Raw genomic sequence first — 24,886 nt, 5'->3', positions numbered from 1 at the left:
GCAAAGTCTACATTCAGTCTTTTATTGCACACATTAATAAATAAAATTCATATTATACTAACATTAAAAAGTTGTAACAAATAACAAAATATTAGGAATGATAATTAAATTTTATATTTTGAAATCTATTTTATAAGTAACAAGATATGACTAAATACGATACAATATGAAATATGTAAAAGTTTTGTTGAAGTTTGGAAAAATTATATATCACATTTACAATAAATATTATTTCAATTATAATTCTAACTGTTTCTTATTAAGGAATTCCCCGGCTAAAGATATTCTTTGCAAAAAAGATGGCGCTGGCGTCAATAATAATTCATATTTATCTCCATCAGGATGATCTGGGTACAACTTTTCTTTGCGGATTCTCTCCAGCATGTACTGCGGCTCACATTTGGGTTTCCTCTTCCAATCGTTATTCAAATAATCTTGAATTACTTTCGGTAATATTTTTATAGCTTCCTTCGCTTTTGTTGTACTCGGCAATTGTAAATTATCATTTCCACTATATTTTTGTACAACTATTATATCATCGATGTCGACTTTTTCTTCAGGTTTTTTAGGTTTCACTTCTTCTTCATCTCTTGTACCTTGTTCACCTTTTACATTAGTCTTCTCATAGTAACTATTGATTCTATCTTTAACGATATCGCTTAGTGTTGTTTCATTTATAGTCTTCTCTCTTTCTGTTCCATCTATATTCACATAGCCCGTCCTTGTCTCCGTTTTAATCAGTTCCTCTTGTTCTAATTCTTTCTCGTCTTCTTCAATTAAGGTTACATTTGAAATTTCAACTGTAGAATTGCTTGCAACTTCACCAACATTTTCTTTAGATGTACTGACATTAAGAGATGCATCAATCATTGTCATCAACTGAATGTTATCTTCCTCTTCTAATATTTGATATATTCTGTGTACTTCGCTTATATTTATACTATAAAATAGAAAAAGGTTTCAGCACTTTTGAAGATTATCAGTTACTAGGGCGAACACGAATCCATTCGTGTAAATTTATAATAGAAAAAAATCTTTATTAGTAGCCTATGTGTTCTTCCAGACTTTATTTTACATCTATGACAAATTTAATTGAACTTCCATCCATCCATCCATCCAAACTTTCGCAATTATAATACATATTAGTAAAATTTTATTAAAAATACTAAATTTTTTGAAATTTCACACAAAAGAAGTCGCAAGCAAATACTAGTATGTAATTTTTTTTTTTGTCAACTGGTGTCAAACTTACCCTTGCCTGGCTTCATGACAGCAATAAAGCATTGTTGGATCTATAGGATGAGCTTCTGTGTTGAAAATATATCCTCCGACATCAACAATACATTCACCATTCGGAGTATTTATAACAGTGCCGTGAACTCCAGGGTTGTGTATGAAGTTGTCAGGATCAAAAAGTAAGTACAAGTATTTAGTTGTCTCCGCTAAAAAGAATGATTCCATCCTATCTTCTTTACGATGATCCCTTACATCTTTGATCTAAATTAAATTATGATTTGTTAAATTAGAATTACCTAAAATTTCTACTATATTGAAATGAAAAAAGGAAGGTCCAGGGCTAAAGGGCTAAAGCCCTGCTTGAATATAAAGACTATGAGAAGACAAGTAAAGAAAATATAAGAATGGAAATTTCAGAAAATTATTATAAATTCTACAGATAGATTTTCTATACAACTTATTTTCCAGAATATTCCTTTGAAGGTATTTTCGAATTTATAATATCTGTAAGTTTTATGGCTGGGAATTCATGATTACTCCTTTCTCTCTTCACTCCTATATCTTTTATTTTACGTATAAATATTAGACAAAATTGACTACCGTAGCATAACCGCACGGCGTTCTGGCACTATGTTGTATACTCCTCAATATATCTTCGCCCATTTGAAGTAGTATGGGATCTCTTGTCTCTCTATACAAGTACATAATGGATTCTATCAGCTCAGGTCGCAATGGATAACTCTCCCGAGAAGTTGATGCTTCTCCTGTACCTAAATTGTACACTTCAGGTGTAAAACCGTACTGTTTCCATACACTATGATAGTTGTGTATTATGCGCATAGCTGTGTCCGTTTCACCTGGAAGAAAAAAGTTTTGGTCTACTTGGTATTGTTTTATTTGAAAAATCAAATATGTATGTATTAATATTTTTTTAGTGTATGGTAACACCTTCCCACAGAGTAACAAGTCTATATTCTGAATTAAATGAAAGGAAATAAAAGATTCCGGTATCAAAATAAAAATGAATATAAATGAAAAGTGTTATGATGTAGATTAAAAAAATGTGAATAAAAAACTCCAAATTACCAATTAAAGTAAGTACACCCGGCCAATAAGATTCAAGTGACTGGAAAACAGGCAATGTGACATGACCTCGTAACATCGTCGCCCATACAAACCAGTCATCCTTTTTCAGGTACTTGTCAATTACTTGCCGCGCTTCTTTAAACATTGACATTAATTCAGGCTTTTCTAATAATATTGCACCTAAAAAATAAAAATTCAAGTTTTCATACAATTAAATAAATTCTGAAAATTTATTCTGGAAATCATGTACGGAGAGTAGTAATAAAAAAATGCAAAGAGGTATGAACTCAACAAAAAATCTAAATAACCTCTAGTTACCTCTAGGTAACAACAGACATTTTTAAAAATGCATTGTGAAATGATAACATGTTCTTTTTGGTTGATAACACTGAAGTTTTAGTTACCTTTAACTAAATATTCAAAGTAGGAATCAACACCTCCTCCTATACCAGCGTCTTGTGCTGTCCACCTTCCTGTCATTACATCTATGTGGTTGCCAAGTAGACCTATAGGAGATCTGTGGTGGTATAGTGCTTTTAAAGCATTGTATGCCACCTGTAAATATAAATTACAGTTGTTATGTTACTTGTAATATATCAATATGTTTTTTTAAACTTTCTTTTATATAACACAATAAGCTTAAATGATTTTAAAGCATTAATTATAAGAAACCTTGAACTTTTGACAAGAATTGAATTCAAAACACTTGAAATTTAAATTGTCTTAGATTCTTTACAAAATATAAATAATTTATAGGTCCACATACCTCTTCATAGAGTGGATCACCAGTAAGTCTACTTAGTGTGCCAAATTCAATGATAAAAGTACCAACTCCAGCAGTACAAGTAACACTGGTTTCTCCCGGAGGTACTCCTGACCGCAAATTAATGGTGCCATATGGCATACCAGTGGTTGTGTCAAATGCCGCTATAAGTCTTTGAGCTACATCTTCAGCAAGGCGCAACAGGGGACCATTGCAGGGCCAGCCTGGTTCTAACTTTAACCCTGTTCTAGAAATATTTAGAACTATCAGTCTACACAACTATCTTTTACTTTAAAATACATTTTAACAATACTCACTTATGAGACAATAGATGAGCACTCAATAATCCTCCAATAATTCTAATATTAGTTTCAAAGACAGAAACATTGATATCAGTGTCAAAGTTTTGTTTTTCTAGCACTATGTCTACAACTCTGTTGAATTCCGTGTGGTTACCCATTATAGCAAGTGTATCAAGTGCATCGATTAATGTTAGAGAGTAGCTACCCCAGGTATCCACTCCATCACAACTGAGAGGCCTTAATTCATCATAGGGATACGCATAACGTAGATAACTATCGTACGCGTGTTGAAACATTTCCCGAACTTCTTCTCTGTAATACAGATATTCACATAAATAAATTTAACATATTAGGAATAACATCTTAGGTGCTTTTACATCGATTTTGAATGAAATTACCGAAGTTTTATAACATCTTCTTTGCTGTATTTTCTTATTGACAAACATGGATTACAAATGTAACATAAAACAACAAGAAGAGGGAAAATTAGCGTTTCCATTGTCCGAATATTCATTGTTTTTCTTTTTAGCTAAATTAAGCTATTTGTGCTTATATATGTACCTAGATATTTGAAAATTTTAGTATGTACAGTTTACATTATCAACTGTCATTTGTCATCTACATCTATTGTGTTTTATGTCATTCATGTCTGTGACACTTCATCGCCAGAGAGCACAGAGCCAGCCAAAAGAGCAATTCTATTTACTTCGTAACAATTACAGTTTGTTTTAAAGTTAATGTAATGAACTCATTTTATACACATATTACGTGATGATAAAATAATTTTTAATTACTAAGGGAAGACTGGTATTATCCCAAGAAACTATTTAAATAAGGTACCAGCTAAAAAAATACATTTTAAAACTGCCCTTTAAATAGTACAAACGCATTTAATGTGTAATACTTATCTAATGACATATATTAGAACCAACATCATTATGTATCGTATTGTGATCTTAATTTCCAAATATGTTTTCAAATCCATTTTCAAAGAAGTTTTTAAACGAAAAACTTTTCATAGACTGTGAGCGCGGGGGCGTGGCCTGCTTATTATTGGTTGAAATTTAAAATAGCATAGACAATAGACCAACGTAAATTGCAACAGCTGAATTTATCAAAATGTCTGTTGTCCGTTGACGCTGCTTATAAGCGTTTTTTGAGGGTAATTTCGAAATTAACGCAGCATTCTTGATTCTACTGTTGATACTTTAGAAAATGTGCTCGTAATCTAAGATACCAATTTATTTCCGATAGATACATAATTCAAACATTCGCAACCCGCGTTTGAAAGTGTCCCGTTTTACTCCCTATTGTTTACGGACTTAGCGGGGGCAATGGCATCATTCCGAATTCACGAAGATCAAGAAAATGCTGCGTTAGGAATAAGAAAAGATGCTGAGATATTTACAGCGAATACGCAACGGCGTGCTCTTGGTGATCTCAGCCAGTTCGCTTGTAATCAAAACCGGAACATTAAACTTGTAAGTCCAACGACTTATTTTTTAGGTTGGCTTTTTCATGTTGTTAATGTATTATTTAATGATTCTTTCAGGCCGGGTTGACGAATGGACCGTGTAAAGTTCAAGATGAGAACAGAACGGTACGCCAGATCAAAAATGAAAAGAACATTGTGCTCCCCGTAGCTCAGTTTCGCGCGTTTAGTGTATACGAAGATAAGAACTCTGAAGCAGAAATTAAGAAAAAGGAATCAACTTATAAACCATTCGCCACTAAAGAAATTAAGAAAGACAATATCTTTGTCAATAACTCTGAGAATGTTAAAGCTCTTTGTCCCCAAATTGAGAAACAACCAGAACGGCCAAAAGAACCAGATGCGGCCAGGTATGTTTTTCTCGTCTTTTAATCATTACTTAATACAAAAGCTTATACTTTCGTACTTGTGAAGGTATAAATTTAGGTTATGATTGTCATTATAGGTTATATAGCACAACAGATGGGGATAAATCTCATTTTAATATTAACCTCTGGTGTTGTATGTATCAAATAACATGTTCACAATTGCTATTGAGTAGATTTGTGTGTGATCTAACAAAGTTTAGATTTATATTGATCCACCTTCACATTAAAATTTCACTCAACAGTTTTTTGGAAATATTTTTAAGTACCCTTTTCATTATTAAAATATTTTCTTTCCTCCAATTGTTGAGACTAAAATTTCATAAAGTAATTCATCATGGGTAAATTAAATTAATTGTCACATGTACCCATTTGATTTTAATTAATAATGACACACTTTCCTCAATTTTTTTTTCAGAAATAAGCATATTTTTTACTGATCTTGACCAAATGAAATTATTAAACTTAAACTTTTTTGACAAGTTTAAAATAGCAACATTAATTTTTATTAAATAACAGTCACATGTATTGTTACTTAATAATGATAAAGTTTACAAAATTAACAACAACCACTCTTTTTATGACCATATGAAATAGGTATTTTTATATTATTCAGGGTTCTTCAAGAGAAAAAAGATGTGGCAAAAGAAAAGAAAGAGGTGATTGAATCTCCAATGTCCATAGTGGACTCTAGTATTCTATCTTGTATGTCCATTTCAAAGAATGAGAGTCAGATTCTTGAAGAAACACTCAATGATGAAGATGCCGCCACCGCAACAACTGATCGGGAGATGTTCTTCCATGTTGTTGAATATCGGAATGATATTTACGAATACATGAGAGAAATAGAGGTAAGTATAAATATAAGTGTAAAAAAAGTTTCAGGAATTTTTTTAAATATATTTCAACATTTGCATACAAAAACTTTATAAAGAAATATGTAACTTGTATCACAATTTCATGTGTTCTACATTATTTTGATGTCAATAATAATAATAATTTATCAGATTGGAAAAGTAGGTCAAGGAAACTAACTCAGATAGAGCACAAACTAGATTGTTTACCATTTAGTTAAGTTAGAAATTATGACATGCTACATTCAAGTAGCTTCTAACCTAACTCAATAATTGCAATTTTAAATGCAACAAGTTTTTTCAAATCCAATGTATAAATTAAGCTATGAGTGTGGAACAAATGCTTATTGATACTTAGGTAATTTTCAACTTTAGAGTTTTTTTTTCAATTTAGGTGAAAAACAGAGCAAACCCTCGGTATATGCGCAAGCAGCCAGACATAACACACATGATGAGATCCATTCTGATTGACTGGCTTGTAGAAGTTTGTGATGAGTATGGACAACAGAGTGAGACATTGCATCTTGCGGTGTCCTATGTCGACCGATTCCTGTCTTACATGAGTGTTGTACGTACCAAACTACAGTTGGTGGGAACGGCAGCTACATATATTGCAGCGTAAGTATACCTTTGTTTTTGTTTGATATTGAGAAAGTAGGTATTATTTAATATTACAGAAAGTTCAGAGGTTATGAAAGTATTGAATGAAAAGCTTTTAACAATTTGGTGATTTATTTTTTAGGTGAACTTCCATTCCAATGCATTAAGATAATTTTAAGCGATTTTTTTTTCATAGTAGAAAATAGCAAATGAGCTAAATTTTTACTTTATAACATTATCATTGTATTGGTATATATTGTTGTAGTAAATACGAGGAGGTTTACCCGCCCGAGGTATCGGAGTTCGTGTACATAACAGACGACACATACACGCGGCGCGACGTTCTGCGTATGGAGCACCTCATTCTGAAGGTGCTCTCTTTCGACCTCTCCGCGCCCACCTCGCTCGCCTTCCTCTCCCTCTACTGCATCACCAACTCACTCTCCAAGAAGACATTCCATCTAGCCGCAGTAAGTGTCTGCAATTCTATTTCTTTCAGATTTACATTCATATCTCAACAGCTGAGTAATGTCGTATGTAACTGTAAATCTATTTTTAAGCGTTTAACTGATATTTCCAGTACATAGCGGAGCTGTGCCTGTTGGAAGCAGACCCCTATCTGCAGTTCAAGCCGTCTATAATAGCGGCGAGCGCGCTGGCGACGGCGCGACACTGCTTGCTGTGTGAGTGTAGTGCGCCGGGGGCGGAGTCCCGACTGGTGACACGGTGCTCGCTGACCGCGTGGCCGCCGGCGCTGGCGCAGTGCACCGGCTGCACGCTGGCCCACCTCGAGCCCTGTCTGCGCGAGCTGGCCCGCACGCATTCGCACGCGCAGCAACAACCCTACAGAGCTATACCGGACAAGTATAAGAGCAACAAGTAAGTACATGTTACAGAAGAAAATATAAGTAGAACCATTGGTACACTTTCAACCACTTGATTACCCCAAAATATTAGTCTATTGTTTCAATAAATGCTAATTCATATGAGTTCACAGACATATTAAAAATTCTAGTAATACAAAATATAGTAGTTTCATCAACTAAAAATTAGAAATTAATTAATATTTACAATCTACCTTTGATAATTTTATATTTGTTCCAATTCAGATTCGACGCTGTATCAACTATAGAGCCGCGTCCCCTGTTCCCCGTGGGCAAGTACCAGCCGGCGGCTGCCGCCAACCCCCCGCGGCCCGCCGCCAACCCTGCGAGGCCCCCCGCTGACCCCCAGCGGCCCCCCGCCGACAACAACCGCAGCTAGTGCACAATGTTGCACATGTCTTAGCTAAATGTTGATATACACACTATCTCATCTCCAATACACTTACAAAGACTTGAACTGCATTTTACATTGAATTTACAAGAGTACATTATTATTTTGTAGGATTTTTTAAGAAGTAAAGTGATGCAAATGTTGTTCTTTAGATAGATTTTTAATTATATTTTTGGATCTTATAAAAATGTGAAGAGACTTGAGCCTATATTTGTATTAAGTCTAAAAATTACAAATGTTTGTTACTCACATTTTTTATGTTAACATCAAATAAAATACTGTTTTGTCATTGAGAATTCAAAGTAGAGAAAGAAGTAGCATTAAAATTAATTTCATGTTTAAATTGGAATAAAAAAATTACAAAACTAATCAATGAAACTCTTTGGAAGGTAAGTAAATACATTATATTAAATAAACAACTGTTAAGAATTAAAGATCATCCAAAAACAAAGCAACAGACATTCAATTAGATCACATTTTTAGACAATTAGAATTATATTTTGTGCGAGTTATTATAATTTTAACTGTTTCCTTTGGAAATAAAATTGTATTTTGTGTATGTGCTTATTTATAAGTAAATTTTAAGTTGTGGACTGTGTTATGCTGTGGGTTATTACAGATTTTGCTTCAGATTTTCAAAGCATTGTTTCTATTTGCTCACAGTTTTGACTGGTTTAAACTGGTTATTTGTAACTTTTATTATATTTCCAAATACTGTGTTCATTTAATTAATGTGAAATAGTCTAATTCGTGACACATAAGTTCTTCCGACTTGATGAAATTTTTAATATAGATCTGTAATTTTATTTCGAAGACCGACATTTATGTGATATGCTTAATAACTAATGCATGTAACAATGACCATAAATTAAATGAACTTTAACCACAACTATAAAGTTTTGTTAGTTTTTTATTGTGAATTATTTGTGTGGCGTCTATTTCTGCAAGGTCCTATTTGATGTGAACCTTGTTATATAACTTCTGATACCAATTCATGTCAATTTTTGTTAGTAAATTATTATTTTTTGAGATATAAGGTACGTTTTTAATGTTAATAATTAGTTTTAATGTAATTTAATATAATCGATATTTTTCTCCAATTTGCTAATGGAGGGTAAGTACGAATACCTTTTTTGGTGAATAAAATATTTAAAAATAGCTGTGTTTTCTTTATTATCTACCTTTTCATTAACGTAAAATTCCCTTCCTTTGGCACATTGAAAAATACTGAGTCCTCTCTCATTCTAATTGAAAAAACAGACATTTTTCAATTAGAATGAGAGAGATGACTACATTTCTAGATGCGGGAAATGTATGAGATACGAAGGCATGATTTTTTATTAGCGTTACCATATCTCTAAATATGCCTATCCTGTATTGTGTAGGACAGCGTGAAAGCGGCCAGGTGCGTGCGTGTGACGGTTACATATGGCTTCCTTTCGCATAGCTCATGATAAATTATAGGAATATCAGCCTTATGTCGTAGGTGTTATAGTTGTTTATTTATCCAGGCGCTGCAAGGAAGAGATGTGTTAGGCTAGTCGTGGTGAAATCTATTTGGAGTGTCCGCGACCCGCCCCAGAATGCCGGCCGTCGTGCGCTGTACTGTATGGAATTAATGTAAATAAAATCCCTTCAGATGTTTCGTATGATTTGTATATTTCTGATAAGAAAATAGTTCTCTCTTTATAATTGAATCGTTTGACGTGCGAGGTTTTGTATCTATGTATTTGTACTGTATTGTCGGTGGGTCGTCGGCTAAGACGCGGGCTTCTCTTGCGTATACACGTTGCCCACGAGTCCTTTCTTCGTCATATCTGTACCTGAAATTAAAACAAAAACTTAATATTAACTTTTGTAACTACACCAAAAAAGAATTTCATAATTTAAAAACTTCTCAATCTTAAATGACGATTACAATAGGACCGTACCGCATTGTAATCAATCAAGTAGGGTTTAAAAGACAACCACGACAAAGTTCCACTCCGAGTAGGGCTATTTTTCGGCTACTGAGTACAGTTTAATTATGCGTTTCACACTTAACGTAGGACTAATGAAATAACAGATATACTGTATGAAAATAAGCGTAAACTCAGAAGGTTTAAAACTTTCTATTGTGGCTTTCTAACGTATTATATATGTATTATTACGAACCTACTTAGCTTCTATAATAGTGATGCGTGTAATTCTAATTAAAAATAAGATACCTTAAAAGGTTTCAATATAATTCTTGTGTTATATAAATGTTGCACATAGCAAGCCTGTCATTATTTGCGACACAAAAAATTCTAAACGCGTTAAGCCAATGCTAATTGCGGTTTGCACCAACCGCATTTGAATTTACGGCTTGCGCGCGCGCACTCTGAATTTTAAATGGTCACCAGCTGCCTATACTGTTGCCAGCTATTAAATTGCGGAAATTAAAATTCCCTTGTTGCTTTTATAGTCAGCCTATTAAAGTTCACACTTTTATGTTTGAAATATCTCTAATAAAAATGAAAACTTTTTATTCAATAGTACTTTATGTTTTATGAGATTCAGTTAATATTTTTTTTGTGTAGGAGGTTCTTAACCTACTAAAATGTTTACGTGTTGAATAGAGAGGAATTTACGATCTTTGAAAATATCTGTATTCAATAAAATTTCACGATGATAGCTTTTTGGCATAACATTAATAAGCCAAGCTTTTATGAGTACATCGCGAAGTAACAGTTTCGAAATCAACTTCTGTTGAGAATAAGCATTTTGTTTAAGACAATAAAACTCACATCAATAACCAGACTTCAGAAAATTTTTAGAACAAATATTTTTATAGAGGTGAATCTATTTTATGAGTAAAAATTCGAGTAGCAAACAACACAAATAACTTGACAATTATGCATATTGTAAATGTTATGGAAAAACGACCAGGGGAATGAATTGAGTAACAACTAAGTTACGATCTTAATAGCTTAATATTTTGCAGAGAAACGTGCTAATCTATTTCTGATATCAATAAAACGTGTGTTTAATTGACGTGGGGGCAATGTTTATAAACAGGCGCTAGTGTGGCACGGCGACGAGCGGAACTATTTTAGCTAGTTTTCCAGGAAGCGCCCTAACCAAACAAACTGCATTTACTATTTTCATATTTAACCTTCAAGCGCTCGCCAATTCTCCGTTAAGTCTGGTGTGCGAGACGGGTCTTTAAAAATACCTATGTAGATTTGTGTAGAATATATGCGTAATTATGAAGGGAAATGTTGCCAGTTAAAAAAATCGACAAATTTGAAACAATATATTATAACATTCATAATAACACGATAAGAAAATAATTAGATAATATACCGCGGCTTCCAAACACAACACCAACACCTACCTCCCTAACCGTCCAACATGTAACATAATGAGTAACGAAAATGAAAGACATGAATTAAGTGAAGTTAATGAAACTTTTATTTAAACACATAAAATAAAAACTAATTACCACCAACACGTAAATTTATCACAGCGTCACACAGTAGTTTATTTTTTTGTATTGTTTGGCATTGGACATAGCCGGTGTTGGCAGACGGGGACGTCGCATAAACATAATAAATCATCCGACGAGAGCGACAAGGGTCGAGCCTAATTGGGAGACATACTAACGTACGCATCTCATGATTGGCCTCAAGGGCCATAAAGCTCGTTGCGAAAGCGCTCATTCGATTAATGACTTTCATTCATCTGGTCTGATTTAATGATAAAAATACATCGCGACAAATTGTATACTTATTATTAGATCGAAATTTATACTACTTACATAATTAGTAGTTGTCATCATATTGTATGCGATGAAAATTGCAAAATTTGAATATAAAATTATGTGAATTATTAACAAGTTTGTGTTCATATTGATAGCACAGATAAAGGTGCGTCAATAGTAGGGCCTACATTAAGGTCGGTGCCTATTAAGTCATTTTCATCGCGTCACGATGAATGATGATCATGTCACGACCGACGACGCGTTGTTGTTTTGTTTGCCCTCCGACTAAGAATAATCCGACACGAGTTCATGTATTGATGAATATTATTTAATCATCTTTTTGATGTTAAAATACTCGAGTAAAATATATTGCAAACAATATATTTAATACGATTAGTATTTAATGAATGAGAAGAGATACTTCTAACTTGCTTAACCGTAGAACTAGCTAGACTAGACCGTTCAAGAATAGCCTCACTGAAAGCGGTTACCCATCCTGCAGTCGTGTAATTTTACTAAAACTAAACGACCGTTTAAGCTTTACGATGGACTCATAACGTTAGCTTTACGACATTAAATATAGCAAGAATGTCGTATATATCTCAAACTGTAATAAATAAAATACGTGCTTTCCTGTAAGGCGTAGTAACGAGCCTAATATTGAAGGGGTGTAACGGTTGGACCCCAGTACCAACATGAGTCAAAATCCTAAGATCAAAGTGTGCAAATGTGTACGATGTTTTTTACTTCTTTTTCTAAACTTATGGAAGTACGATTAGGCTACTAACATCCCAAAAAGAAAAAAAAAGCCCAATTGTAAGTAGGGTGTAAATGTCTAGGCGACAAAGTTCAATAGACGATAATCTATATGCAAAATAGTCGCGTTGTCATTGTCCGTGAGTTTTATTCCAGAGATCTCGGTAGCGAGCGAGCAGCGGGCGTCTACCCATAGACCGCAGATAGTCGAGATAGCGTCGTACGTGTTCTGCGAGCCAACTGGTTCCACTACGACGTAGTAACTCGCCTATTATGGTAACCTGGTATATGCAGCTTTTATTGATTTTTAAACGAGATGATTCCTTCCTATTTTTACAAAATATTTTTATTTCAAGCACGATAAATAAATTTTACTCCTAAACATATAATATTTATATTTTTGTATGTGTCGAAAAATGTTACATTTCACTAAAAGTGACGCGAAATATAAACTAAAGATTATGAATAAATTTGAAAGTTTTTTACTTTTAGATAAAGTACCGCATAAAAGTATTTAAGCTTCGATATCAAATAACATATACTTTAAAAACTGAATATTGCGTGTTTAATATAAATATGTGATAACAATAAGTGTGCGGGCAAACAACAATTACCGCCAATAGTTCCTCCATGCGCATGCCAAGTGGCTTGCCATAAACTCCGCAAGCAACTTCCGGAGCCCCCAAAGGAAAGGAAATTCACTACAAAATTTGCGATTCAGCACACGACCGAGATATGCACTCGGTCGTTTCTCACCACATTGTTTGTTGTCAAATGCTAATGTTTTTTACAGACAGAGACGGTGGGTGGTTTAACCTATCAAATGTACATTTATTGCAATGAATGCAAGTCAGTAGTTGACAAATAAAATGTAGTTTTGTGTTAAATATTATTTGCATATCGTCTGCTTCTTAATTCTGAAAGTGCTGATAGCTTTCCATTGCGTTAAAAAGTGATTCGTCTCTACGAAAGATTTATCACTTTTCGTGTATTGGTTATGGCCAAGTAGATTCTAATTTTGATTTTAGTATTGTAATAGTTGAATTGGTGAAAAAGCTGAATGATTACAGCGTAAGTTTGAATCTAGCTTTGCATTGCGGTGCTTCTCTGAAATGTTTTTCTGGCGTGTTAATGAGTTGTTCGTTATACACGTCAGTTATTTTTACTCGTCGTGAACGGGGAACATTCGACGTGAATAACAAAACTTGTTCAAAGAACGCCGCGTGATGTAAAGAAATAATGGGATTGTTTGAAGCGAAAACATTGATAATGCGTAGTGTGAATGAGCTTAAACCGTAAACAATCTTCGTTTTGTTTTTCATTTTAGTGTTAACCTTTGATTTGTGTACTTACAATATTTAGGCAATAATTTTTGTGTTTGTTTATGGTTTTCATTAGATATAAATACTTAAACAAATAAAACATTCTGACGTAATTAAAATTGAAACATACATTTCTGTGAGTGCTTCGATTTATGTTTATAAATAAATTGGTTTTAAAAAGTGAGCCAACGTGGGCGCCCCTGCTCAAATGCAAATTGTTTTTATAAACATTGTAGCTATGCAGTGAGGTTCGTACGTCATCGGGGCCGCTTACGTTTTATGATATGTCAATAAATCAATCAGCGCTGTGCCTGTATCGACGGTCTATTATCGACAAACATCGGGAAGGGATGCTTTCGGATCGTTTCCTGGCAGACGAGAAATGGGGCCGGTCGTAGCACGTGACGCATGTTTTCACCTCTCTACATCCGTTCATATTTATAAAACGGAGATTTTTTTTACGTATCCCTTTAATTAAAACTAGACAGTCGAAACATGTTGCTTCCTTTACTTTCTTTGAATCGTTTAGGGACGGAACTAAATTATAAGGAATTTATTTCCCGTGCACTAAATAGTTAAATGTACAACATTTATAAAATACCTTAATGGCTCTATAAAACTGTTGGAAACTGAATATTATTTCAGTTAAAAACACGTAGTAAAATAAATGAACTGTATGTTTTTTTTTAATATTTCTAAAACAGATATATATATATGTGTGATGCGTGTCGATAAATATAATTTTAAAAACGCAATACACTTTCTAAATATACTTGAGTTACTTCGCCTTACTCAAAGATAAAAGAAATTCATGAGCTTATTTCATTGAATTTATTTGAAAGCACGACTCATATATTTAAATTCGATTAGTTCCATTAAATATGTTTACATTAAGGTGGAGGATAAATCGTATAAATTATCTGTAAAATTTGGCAGCGCATAGACAGTGATAAGTTTTCTTTCAGATGGTAGATTTAAAAATACTCTGGGCTTTAGCGGATGTAACTATTTCAGCTTTAGACGCGCAGACAGACGCTCAGCAAAAACATAATTGCACACGTCTCGTTTCTTTTAAAACGTAGATATTCTCATGATTGGTCGGATCTTTAGCACACAAGAGTAATAAAATAAGAATGTAATGATTAATTATAAACAAAAAAATCAGTAAAGTGAACCGGGTCAACAAAAGAGTAAGTAAATCAGGACAAGCGGGAAAACGCGGCATGGAATTGAAATAAAAATTATTCTTAATCTTACTAATATTTAAAAGCGAATGTTTAGATTGATGGATGGATGTTTGTTAGAAGGTGTATCCAGAAGGGATCAACGTATGTCGATAAAATTTGGCATAGATGTAGAACATACCTCGGAAGAAAACGTAGGCAATTTCTTTTAAATTCCTCGGAGACGGGCTCGCGGGTGACAGGTAACCAATATATTTACTACTAATTATTAAAGGGAGCAACATTGGGAGATAAATAAAGAGACCCTTTCGTTTACCTTCCCAGCCCCTTGTCCCTCAACAAGGGGGCAAGCAAGCGTCAACGTTATAAAAGTTCATTAACCGTAGTGTAACCGATGAGTTTATTTATTATAAATTGTTGTCAAAAATCAGTATGAGCAGGAAGTTATAGGCTTCCTCGACGGACGGTGGTGGGAGGCAGGCGGCGGGCAAATGAAACCTCGGGAGCGGAAGTAGCCGGGGACAAGCTAGCATTACAAATGACGCCGTAATGGATGCACGTGCGTAAGGGTGCGTTTACACTGCGCCCTACACAGGCTCCTATGAACTATCATTGAATAATGTTCATACTTTATGTAAATATAGGTTAGTTTCTATGCTATACGCGTATAATATTTAGTTACAATTTTGGGTCGGTATTTATTTTTTATAATTATACTCAGTACTAACCTACGTAATAATTTAAGGGGCTTTTAAAGCAGAAGACAAAAATACGTTTGAAAACATAAAAGCTAAAAGTCTAGACTATAGGATAGTTATTCTAGTTAATTATGAATGATCGCTTGAATGATAATGCATTTGCTGCGGATGCGAGGTCCGGGTCAATCCTCCTAAAAGCGAATTGATTCTGTAATCGATTCGCCGGGCATTATCTGCACATCGAGACGGCGAATGTTATTTTAAGATTGCGGCGCATTTCTCTCGACTTCCTACTGAAATTCTAAGCAGATGCTTTTGATATCAGTATTATTCAGCTTTTCTAGCTACTGTTAAACCTATAACAAGAGCTGATTTTAGAATACCAACAAGTTTATAATTAAATTTAAGATTTGGTAAAGAAACCTTGCCCTATTTATCATTCACATACAGCTTTAGATGCCATAATTTATCATAAAACTTTAGATGATATAATTTACCATTAAAATAATTTTCTATTTATTTTAACGGTGTCCTGTATGAGTTTTGTGTATTTAATTATTTGACTTGGTCATGGTTCCTGGTTATATTTTATTAACACGATAGTTTTGAATTCGAACATATGGAAACTTAATTGAATTTGTAATTGATGAATCGCATAACGATGATTTTTTTATGAAGTTTAATGGAAAATTTAAATACTATTTTAATTGTTTATGATTTTTGACAGTGATAGAGCCCGCTTTAACATCTTCGGCCGAATTGGCCCGGCTCGCCCGGTGAAATACCACGACCACGCAGAAGTGGAAGCAATTCCGCGTTTCGTCTGATGACTGTGCGTCTCGGAGGCCTAATTTAGTCCTCTTTCCCTTCCCATCCTTTTATAAAGGATGGAAAGTGGAAGTGGACTTTGTGGATGAGAGGATGCATGGAAAGCGAAAATATTTTATTTCTGTGCATACTCTCCTAAGTCGATTAAAGGTAGACAACGCATCTGCAACTGCGTATGTCTATGGGCAACGGCCACTTTGCTATTTCAGCGATTAGAGGCGGCCGCTCGTTTGCCACCTTATGATATAAAAAAAAATCAAAATTCGTTCCACAGATTATATCTCCCGTTAACAGAAATATACATCGAAAGACTACGGAGTACTAAACCAAATAAGGATTTGTAATATTTTTATTGTTTATTCATTTACTATGTAAGTTACGTGACACGATTAAATATATATTTACTCGCAGCAGCTGAGCTATCAAAGTTCTGATTGATATTTCACCCACGAAGTTTTTAAGTTCCATTCTTGGCAACAATAAAAGTCTTATTAAAGGAACATTTTGTATCTAGTGTTAACACGTGGTCAACTTTATAGCTTCGTATATTGAAGATAGAGACATTCAAACAATATTTTACAAATAAATTATTTCGTTATGATACAAATATTTTTGAGTTATTTCCAATTGTAATAATAACATTTAATAAATTATTTAATCCATTATATCAAGCCTTGACATTAAACATTAAAAAAGATAGGATAAATGTAACAATGTAAATTGCCTTCCTTTTGCCCGCATAGATTCACACTCAGAGTCGAGAGAATTTAGTACAGGAAATCAACACTAAGTCTGATAAGTATGTATCATTAAGCGAATACTGCAAGATAAAATTAATCACATAGAAAAAAAATTGTAATTACAGACACCGATTTATTCATCAAGATAGATGTAAGGAAGTTTATTATATTATCTGTTCCCAGTTAGGAGCATCACTGACCTTGGGTATGTCCTTTGGTATCGAACGCATTGGATCGCGTACCGTATAAGTTAATCCGACCAGTTACACGACTAAATGATGACCATTCATTAAGTGGGTGAAGGTTACTTTATATATTATTCTTATTAAAGAGTACAAATATTTTTATCTCTGTCTTTTCCACTAAGAAGGACAAGAATGTCAATACATGTATTTTGGTAGTGGAATCACCAAGAGCGTCTATGGGTTCGAATCCCAACATGGACCAATATGTTTTTCTATTTCCGATTTATATTCCTATTTATGTTTTATATTGATTTTTATTAATATAAATAATGTATAAAACATTAGGAACATGATCCCTGGGTAAGTGCGCAGACTGTCGAACATCGCCCACGCTCGAGTTTAAAAACAGCTGGCGTGATGCCAGGGTAAGGAACCTTGCTCCGCAACGTTTACGTATTCCTGCTATGGTGCAGTAAACATTCCCTTTTAGGTTCTTTATGACATGATTTCGTTTTTATTACATTAAGATTAAAAAATATAAACATTTGGTTGTCTTTAACCTACTTAGCACAGGCGAAGGTAATTTCCCCCTTGGAATATTGAAGTTTGTTGGAAGTTTTTTTTTGATAAACAACAATTATCGCTCATCGTCGTAAATTTAAAGAACCAAGACCATATAATAAAGAAGTAGGCTACTTTTGTTTTGCGGTTGTAGTCATATAAATTATCTAATACATTAAATGTATTCAGGAGAGTCTCCCATGTTAAAAAAAAAAACTTTTACAAGATATTGTCATCTCTTTCATTGTCTAAGAAAAAAGCGAGATAAGTGTTTCGGCAAGTAATTTGAAAGGACTTACCTAAGAGTGCGTCTTTGGCGACGTTAATATTGCAGTAAATGTGGTCAGCAGGCAGCGCCGGCTCTGCCGGGCTCTCGCCTGCCTCCATAAGCTTCAGCTTTGCTGACAAGTCTTGCACATCTGCAAACAAAAGTACACTGAAATTAAGACTTAACCACAGTCCAGGATTTTAATTTGCTATCCTTTTAAGAGAGAATATATTACAGGTATAATTACGTACTTTAAATCAGCAGAATTACAACGTTAAATTAAAAATAATTTGATGATCTAACTGGTATCACGAAATACGACGTTAGCAATGCAAATATATTAATAACACGAAAAATACTACTAAATTATAAGCGTATATAAAAACATGGCAATGACCTCAAACAATACTTAGTGCGATGTAGAGCAGGTTAACATTTAATGGGTCTACTGATAAATTAACTATATTTTAGAGCAAATATTACTACTTTGTATTGTTACATGATATCTTAAAGGTTTCGATATAATTTATAGACTGCCCAGTACCTTGGTATACGTAAAATCTATTGTTCTTATTTCAATAGAATTTATAAAAATAATAAATATCAATGTATTTTCATTTGCTAGTTTTGGTTACTACGGCTTTAAATATGAAAGAGATTATTATGATCAGTTTTATATATCTAGTGAACAATTTTTTTTTCAAAAAAAAATGACAAATGTTGCCAACGAAACCGACTGAATTTTTCTTAAACACTTTTCTTAAAGTAAACAAACAATACCTGTACAACATCCGCTAAGCTATGTAACAATGCTATTCAAATTTGGTGTAAGCGAATACAAACTAAAACCGTTAACTATTGTTAGGCGGTGGTCGGGCGGGTCAGAATTAGTAGCGCACATGTACAAACAGACCGGCATTGTTTACGTGAACTGACGCGCCGGCGCAGCTCGCCCGAAGTCGCCAACCTACATTATATTTCACACGAGGACATAATAGTGAGACAGAAGAAAGGAACTGTACAGCTATTGTTTGAACGCAAAGCACAGGCCGTAGAATTTTCCCAGACAATTGTATTATTACGAAGCGACGACAATATGAGTAAAAGTGTCACGAGCGGTAATGGTGTTCTTTAGAGAGACAGACTAGTACTATTTTGACAGTACGTCAGCGATAGCACAATAGCAGTACTGCTGTCCTACTGGTCTACCTCACTGTTTAACCCGTGTGTGAAATTAGCATTAGTTTGATCATTTCTATATGCATGCTAGGCACCGATATACTTGGAAAATTCTCAAGAAAGGATTAGTATTCTTAAAGAATATCGCTATGTTTTGAGAAAAAAAAGTTAGTCTACAACTGCATTTATTTTGGTTTTGACATATAAAACTGAATTATAACATTCCGTGCCACCTTCGGAAAGATATTTTTATTTTCAGCGTGCATTAAAAAGTTCGTATCAAAGCGTGAAAGTTTCTTAATTTCATTCAGAAGTTTTCTTAACGATGCCGGAGTCCTCATTAAAACCCATTAACTTGTTTCAGAACTTTATTGAAACGAGCCGAGACTCTTTTATGTTATTTATAGAAATATATTTATGTAACAATTATAGAATCTTAGACATAAATTTTATATGGTTATTATTTAACTTTTGTTCTATTAAAAAAAATATTAAAAACATATATTTTGTAAAAAGTACAAAGACTAAGCCCTAAGTTTGATTGGTCATTTGATTAAAAAAAATCATATAGCGTCTGTGTAAAGAAACTGTTAATCTATGATCTAATTCATAGTTTGACCTTTTCGTTAAAATCAACACTTTGTGAAACTTTCCAGAATCGAGAATATCAACACTTAATTTGTTTTTGCCTTGTTATGGTAACCCTGAATATGTTTAGAAAGATTTTCTGAAAAACGTTTTCGCCTGCGATTTGTTTTCAATGATCGTTAACAGGTTATGTAAACAGTCTCGCCAGTGAAATGGAACGTTTTCTGCTCTATATAATCAAAGCGATGAACTCACCGCTTCCAAGTAATAATCGTCTGGGATATTTTTACGCAGAATTCAGTCTATCCCTCTAGTGAAAATGTGTCATTTAAATGTACTAAATCTTACTTATATTATAAATGCGAATGTATAGATGGATGTGTGGATGTTTGTTTGAACGTATCATAGAGTATAGTATAGCATAGAGCATAGTCTTGTACACATCGGGTACTAAGTTTTTTTTAATACCGCGCGGTCGGAGTCGCAAGGGACAGCTAGTGTAAAATAAAAAATTAGATATTAAATTTATGATACAGTTAAGATTTAATTGATGTCAATCGAACCGTTAACTTGTGATGCACACTATTGTTCGTTGGTTACTAATCAATCTAGTTTATAACGGTCAATGGATCTAGTATATCGTAAAGAATGAGCACGGCCAATAGATGTCACCTTGAACGGACGAACTGTTGACCTGACAGCCGCGACAATAGACAAGACGCAGGCTTCCGATTCGAGTTGTGGCAAATACCACAACAGATTGCTAAAATTATCTAAACTACACTGCCGGATCGGACCGGAACAAAAATAAAAAAAGGGAAAACGGACCTTAAAGTTTGCTACCATTTAGATTTGGTATCGTACTGTAAACTTAGACTAGGAAACCTCTTACATATAAGGTTCAAATTTGTGAAAAAATGTGTATTTTATACTATAATGTCGATGTGAAGACGACGTAAACCAAATACAATTACGTTGTAAAAATTGGCTTTGCTCCATCGAAACGTGTACCCATTAATGTGGGCGGCAATACATTAAGAACTTGAAAACTGCTTGAATTTACGATACACCCAAATACGTTTACTCGAACATTAGTAGTTTAAAGGCAACGATAAAAAGTTACAACCATACAAACCAAACACTTTGCCTACGCCATTTCCCACCAGTTTTGTATAATATTTCAAAGGGAGAGACGGGTATTTGCACATGTATAACATATAATTTTACCTATCTGATGAAAAGAGTTACATCTCTTAAGAGATCTCAAGAACTTATCAATCTAAAAAGTCTATTATACCAAAGTTAGTTTGTAAATTAGAATGAAAAATCTTCACCACGTGATTTACTTTTGCGTTAAAACTCATAATGGAACTCAGTATATACATAAAATAGAAATGGTGCTATACAATAGTGATGAGTTATATATTCAGAACGTTTGATTAGGCGACCTCCACGGATTGTGTACGTTAATGCGTGTAGGTAGGGCACGACTCCACACAACCGACACGTAACTTGAATAACAACTACACGGACTAACGATTATCCCATCTACCTACGATGACATTTACATCATTGTTGTGGATTGTAGAGCTTATAATATTTTAAGAAATCTTACTAATGTTATGCGAATGGCTAAACGGATCTCTTTGAAATTTGGCATAAATGTAGAACATAGTCTTGAAAAACACATTGGCTACTAATAATGTTTTTTTTTTTAATTAGCGCGTACGAAATCTTGGAATTTCAAAGCTTGGACTTTTGAAGTGGAATTAAGTGTAATCAATAATTACACTAGTTACAATATACCCTACAGTTTTCTTAAAATCTTATTTGACCAACAGTTTATATCTTTAGTTGTTGACGATTACCTAAAATTCCACCGAATTTTAGGTAATAGAATTACCTAAAATTACCTAGAAACACTTTCTTTGAAACAATATGTTTCAAAGAAAGTGTTTCTAGGTAAAAGAGTAGGATGAAATTTGCATACAAGTGTTTCGGCAGTGGAAACCCACGGTTATCTAGTGTCGTCTAAACGATGCCATCGTTAGTACATGTTACAGTATTACGTGATAAGAATAAAGACGATTGGATTTTATTTAAAGAATGCGGTACTGTGATTAAAATTCAACACAAATAAGCTGCAAAACTGGATACATTTTTGCAAGAATCTTTTACCTAGATTACACTACGCACTTATTTTTATAGCACAAGTTTTCAAAAATGATTATCCTAGTTTAGAACAAACAGCGCAAGATGATAATATTAAAAGTATTTTTTTTAAATTCAGCACGGTTTTTCATTCATGTACTTAGGAGCGTGTATATATGCTTCTAAGTACCTAATAAGTTAACACCTTCACGTCGGAATTATCAAAGTACTAATTACCTAGATACAGAGGCAGTAATGCATCTTGTAAACATCCCCTGTGTGTGTTATCGTCATTACAGTATTTGGAAATCTTATTATACTTTTATTAAAGTATAGCTCCTATCGATAGTCAGATTGTAGTGGTAATGCTTAATACGAGGAGTTGTTTGCCTCGTTAAACATTGACTACTACTAATAAAACAATTCTGAAATAGATGTAAAGAAAGCTTAACTCACCAGACTTGAGCGCTTGCTTGAGCACCTTCCACTGCCTGGCGTGGTACAGCGACAGTATGAGAACCACCGCAAAGAACACCACACAGCCACTCACTGCTAGCGTCAACGTGGACGTCTGCACGTCCCATTCTATCACATCGTCACTTATATCCGTCACTTCACCGCTATTGTCTGAATACTCGTAGTATTCGTAATCACTGGACTGTTCACTGTGGAGACTGTCGTTCTTCCTGCGCGGGCGAACGTTGAAGGGGAAGATGCGAACCTCGTAGAGCGGCTGGCAGACGGTGTCACGGTGCACCTCGCAAGGGTACTTCACAGCGAGATGGGCGGGGTCGCAACGCGTGCAGGGCAGGCAGGCGCCACGCCGCCGGTGCCACCAGCTGCGACCGCGCTCGCATGGCCCCGACCCCGCACTCGCCGCCGCGCTGCACAGCGCCACCGCAACAATCAGCAGCCATGCGCGGATATCTCCTCGCATCACCTGTTACACATAAGTACTTAATATAACAGGCCGCTTCTTTTTCACACAAACCCTTTCTAGTAACTGCTGATCGTTGGCCCAAAACTATGTACAGTGGTTCAGTTGGAGTCAAAACAATTGAAAATTGAATACGCGTGTGAATGGCGCCCTATCAGATAAACCCGTTTCATTTAGACCTAACTTGTCCTTAATCTGTTGCCCGATTAGTGGTAGAGTGTAACAGTTTCAAGAATAAGAACGACCCTATCTTACTCATATTAATATTGTGAATGCTAATGTTTGGATGGAACGGTGTTTCTTAGAAGGGATGTCCAAAACGGCTGCATGGATCTCGGTGAAATTTGGCATATATGTAGAACATAGTCTTGGAAGAACATATAGGCTACTAATTAACTTTTTTTTATTCTCGCGCGGACGGAGTCGGGAGGGACGGCTAGTTAATAAATAACTTACAACAACTTCGCATCGCATAATTTATTACAGCATTTTGTAAAACACGGGACTGTGGTGCGTCCGAATCTAATTTGAACCTATCAATTTGTATACAAAATTGTACTTACCTAACTACCTGCGCTCAGACATTAATGACATTAAAAATTAAAACGTAATGCTTGGACACCGGTGATTTTTGACCGTCAAGAGGCTTGAAAGCAATAATTTGATCTTACCTTTTTATTTATATTTTGTATCGTACTTAGCAACTTCGACACAACTTAATGGACGTTTAGTAGAAGTTTTGTGTAAATTTTGCTTGGTAGGTGTAGGTACTTATAAATAATTAAATTTCGATAATAATTCCACTACGTGTTGAATTACAATTACATAATATAAAAAAATGATTACCTTAATGCTTAACTTCATTAATGCTAAGTATTCACAAAGGACCACATCTCAATAATTATTGGAAGAACTTTCACCAATTTCACATTATTCATTAGATAACGTTTCTCAATTAAGTTTACACAATCATGTAATGAAATCCATGTAGGAATTCGTTGTATCGGTGTTAAATCTTTAAACAAATATGAATGGACGTAAACAAATCTATGTTATTTTCTGTACCAACGGAAGAACGAAAAAAAGAACTACCCGAATGCACTTTCGACACGGTATAAGTCCGCTTAGCGTCTGGCATCTGCGTCTGGCGCAAACACGACGCGAGGCCAGGCGCGGCGTTGGCGGGCAATGGGCGACGGTCGTCGCGATCGCTTCTCCCTTCCCCCATTCATTTACAAAATACAAACGGTATTACATAGGCACACAGGAACGGGGACGCTACGATTCCTTGTTGTACGAATATTAGAACTGAGAAGTAGATACACGGAACATGTAGATTGATGTTAAAAAAAAATTTATACTCATAAAAATATTTTGTTGCTTCGCCTTGAGCAACACAAAAGTAAAAAAATACATATACTATATAGGTGAGTTAAAAAATCAATAAAACAGGATTATGATTTCACTGGCTCCTAAAAAAACATTATACCCTTGAATTGGAGCGAGAGATTATTTAAAAGTTAAGAACCAACAAACCAAGAAGAATTATGGTATAGTAAAAGAAGAAAGTAAAATTTTCCGCTTCTTACAATATTTTTCAAGTTACTGCCATTTGGCGCCAAAATTACAACGCCATCTATTTTTACTGATTTAGACGTTAAAGACACTCATAAATATTACTTTACTTTTGTAATTCAATTTGTTCTATTTCTTTGAAGATTTTAGGCAGTAATTAATATTATTGTACAATTACTATTAATTAAGAGATACATCTACAGTAAGCTATTGGGTT

At 34.4% G+C, this 24,886-nt stretch overlaps 3 protein-coding genes across 5 annotated transcripts; 1 reads left to right on the top strand and 2 right to left on the bottom strand.

Annotated features, from left to right (window-relative positions):
• Positions 1 to 8: 8 nt before the first annotated feature.
• Edem1 (ER degradation-enhancing alpha-mannosidase-like protein 2) lies at positions 9 to 3,990 on the bottom strand. Its single transcript, XM_013319858.1, has 8 exons — positions 3,786 to 3,990; positions 3,403 to 3,699; positions 3,089 to 3,332; positions 2,727 to 2,877; positions 2,323 to 2,502; positions 1,837 to 2,093; positions 1,253 to 1,497; positions 9 to 940 (listed from the first exon to the last, which is right to left on the bottom strand). Exons 1-8 carry the CDS (start codon positions 3,899 to 3,901, stop codon positions 238 to 240), a joined length of 2,193 nt encoding a protein of 730 aa, XP_013175312.1. The 5' UTR covers positions 3,902 to 3,990; the 3' UTR covers positions 9 to 237.
• Positions 3,991 to 4,457: 467 nt separating this feature from the next.
• On the top strand, positions 4,458 to 8,068 carry Cyca (cyclin A). Of its 2 annotated transcripts, XM_013319841.1 has the most exons (8): positions 4,458 to 4,549; positions 4,642 to 4,868; positions 4,940 to 5,229; positions 5,861 to 6,095; positions 6,493 to 6,716; positions 6,964 to 7,168; positions 7,279 to 7,577; positions 7,808 to 8,068. In XM_013319841.1, exons 2-8 carry the CDS (start codon positions 4,722 to 4,724, stop codon positions 7,959 to 7,961), a joined length of 1,554 nt encoding a protein of 517 aa, XP_013175295.1. In that variant the 5' UTR covers positions 4,458 to 4,549; positions 4,642 to 4,721; the 3' UTR covers positions 7,962 to 8,068. The 2 variants fall into 2 exon arrangements, with proteins under 2 accessions (XP_013175295.1, XP_013175294.1); XM_013319840.1 differs by having other exon boundaries at positions 4,462 to 4,868.
• A 1,543-nt stretch (positions 8,069 to 9,611) lies between these two features.
• On the bottom strand, positions 9,612 to 24,475 carry wgn (Tumor necrosis factor receptor superfamily member wengen). Of its 2 annotated transcripts, none has more exons than XM_013319842.1 (4): positions 23,941 to 24,475; positions 22,614 to 23,100; positions 18,271 to 18,390; positions 9,612 to 9,796 (listed from the first exon to the last, which is right to left on the bottom strand). In XM_013319842.1, exons 1-4 carry the CDS (start codon positions 23,956 to 23,958, stop codon positions 9,732 to 9,734), a joined length of 690 nt encoding a protein of 229 aa, XP_013175296.1. In that variant the 5' UTR covers positions 23,959 to 24,475; the 3' UTR covers positions 9,612 to 9,731. The 2 variants fall into 2 exon arrangements, with proteins under 2 accessions (XP_013175296.1, XP_013175297.1); XM_013319843.1 differs by having other exon boundaries at positions 22,614 to 23,097.
• Between the last annotated feature and the right edge of the window lie 411 nt (positions 24,476 to 24,886).

Source organism: Papilio xuthus, unplaced genomic scaffold (assembly GCF_000836235.2).
Source record: "Papilio xuthus unplaced genomic scaffold, Pxut_1.1 DF826115.1, whole genome shotgun sequence".
Classification (NCBI taxonomy): domain Eukaryota; kingdom Metazoa; phylum Arthropoda; class Insecta; order Lepidoptera; family Papilionidae; genus Papilio; species Papilio xuthus.
The sequence above is the reverse complement of the archived record's forward strand: the minus strand, read 5'-3'. Positions and strand labels throughout refer to the sequence as shown.

Bases quoted from the DNA above. Each gene is read 5' to 3' on its own strand.
- Edem1 (XM_013319858.1), bottom strand. From the start codon at position 3,901: ATGAATATTCGGACAATGGAAACGCTAATTTTCCCTCTTCTTGTTGTT. The intron at 2,094-2,322 runs GTAATTTGGAGT...TTTTTCTTCCAG, and splicing joins GGGTGTACTTACTTTAATTG to GTGAAACGGACACAGCTATG. The intron at 941-1,252 runs GTAAGTTTGACA...TCTATTTTATAG, and splicing joins TGTCATGAAGCCAGGCAAGG to TATAAATATAAGCGAAGTAC.
- wgn (XM_013319842.1), bottom strand. The intron at 18,391-22,613 runs GTGAGTTAAGCT...TTTTGTTTGCAG, and splicing joins CAAGCAAGCGCTCAAGTCTG to ATGTGCAAGACTTGTCAGCA. The intron at 9,797-18,270 runs GTAAGTCCTTTC...TTTTAATTTCAG, and splicing joins CGCCAAAGACGCACTCTTAG to GTACAGATATGACGAAGAAA.
- Cyca (XM_013319841.1), top strand. From the start codon at position 4,722: ATGGCATCATTCCGAATTCACGAAGATCAAGAAAATGCTGCGTTAGGA. The intron at 5,230-5,860 runs GTATGTTTTTCT...TATATTATTCAG, and splicing joins AAAGAACCAGATGCGGCCAG to GGTTCTTCAAGAGAAAAAAG. The intron at 6,717-6,963 runs GTAAGTATACCT...ATATTGTTGTAG, and splicing joins GCAGCTACATATATTGCAGC to TAAATACGAGGAGGTTTACC.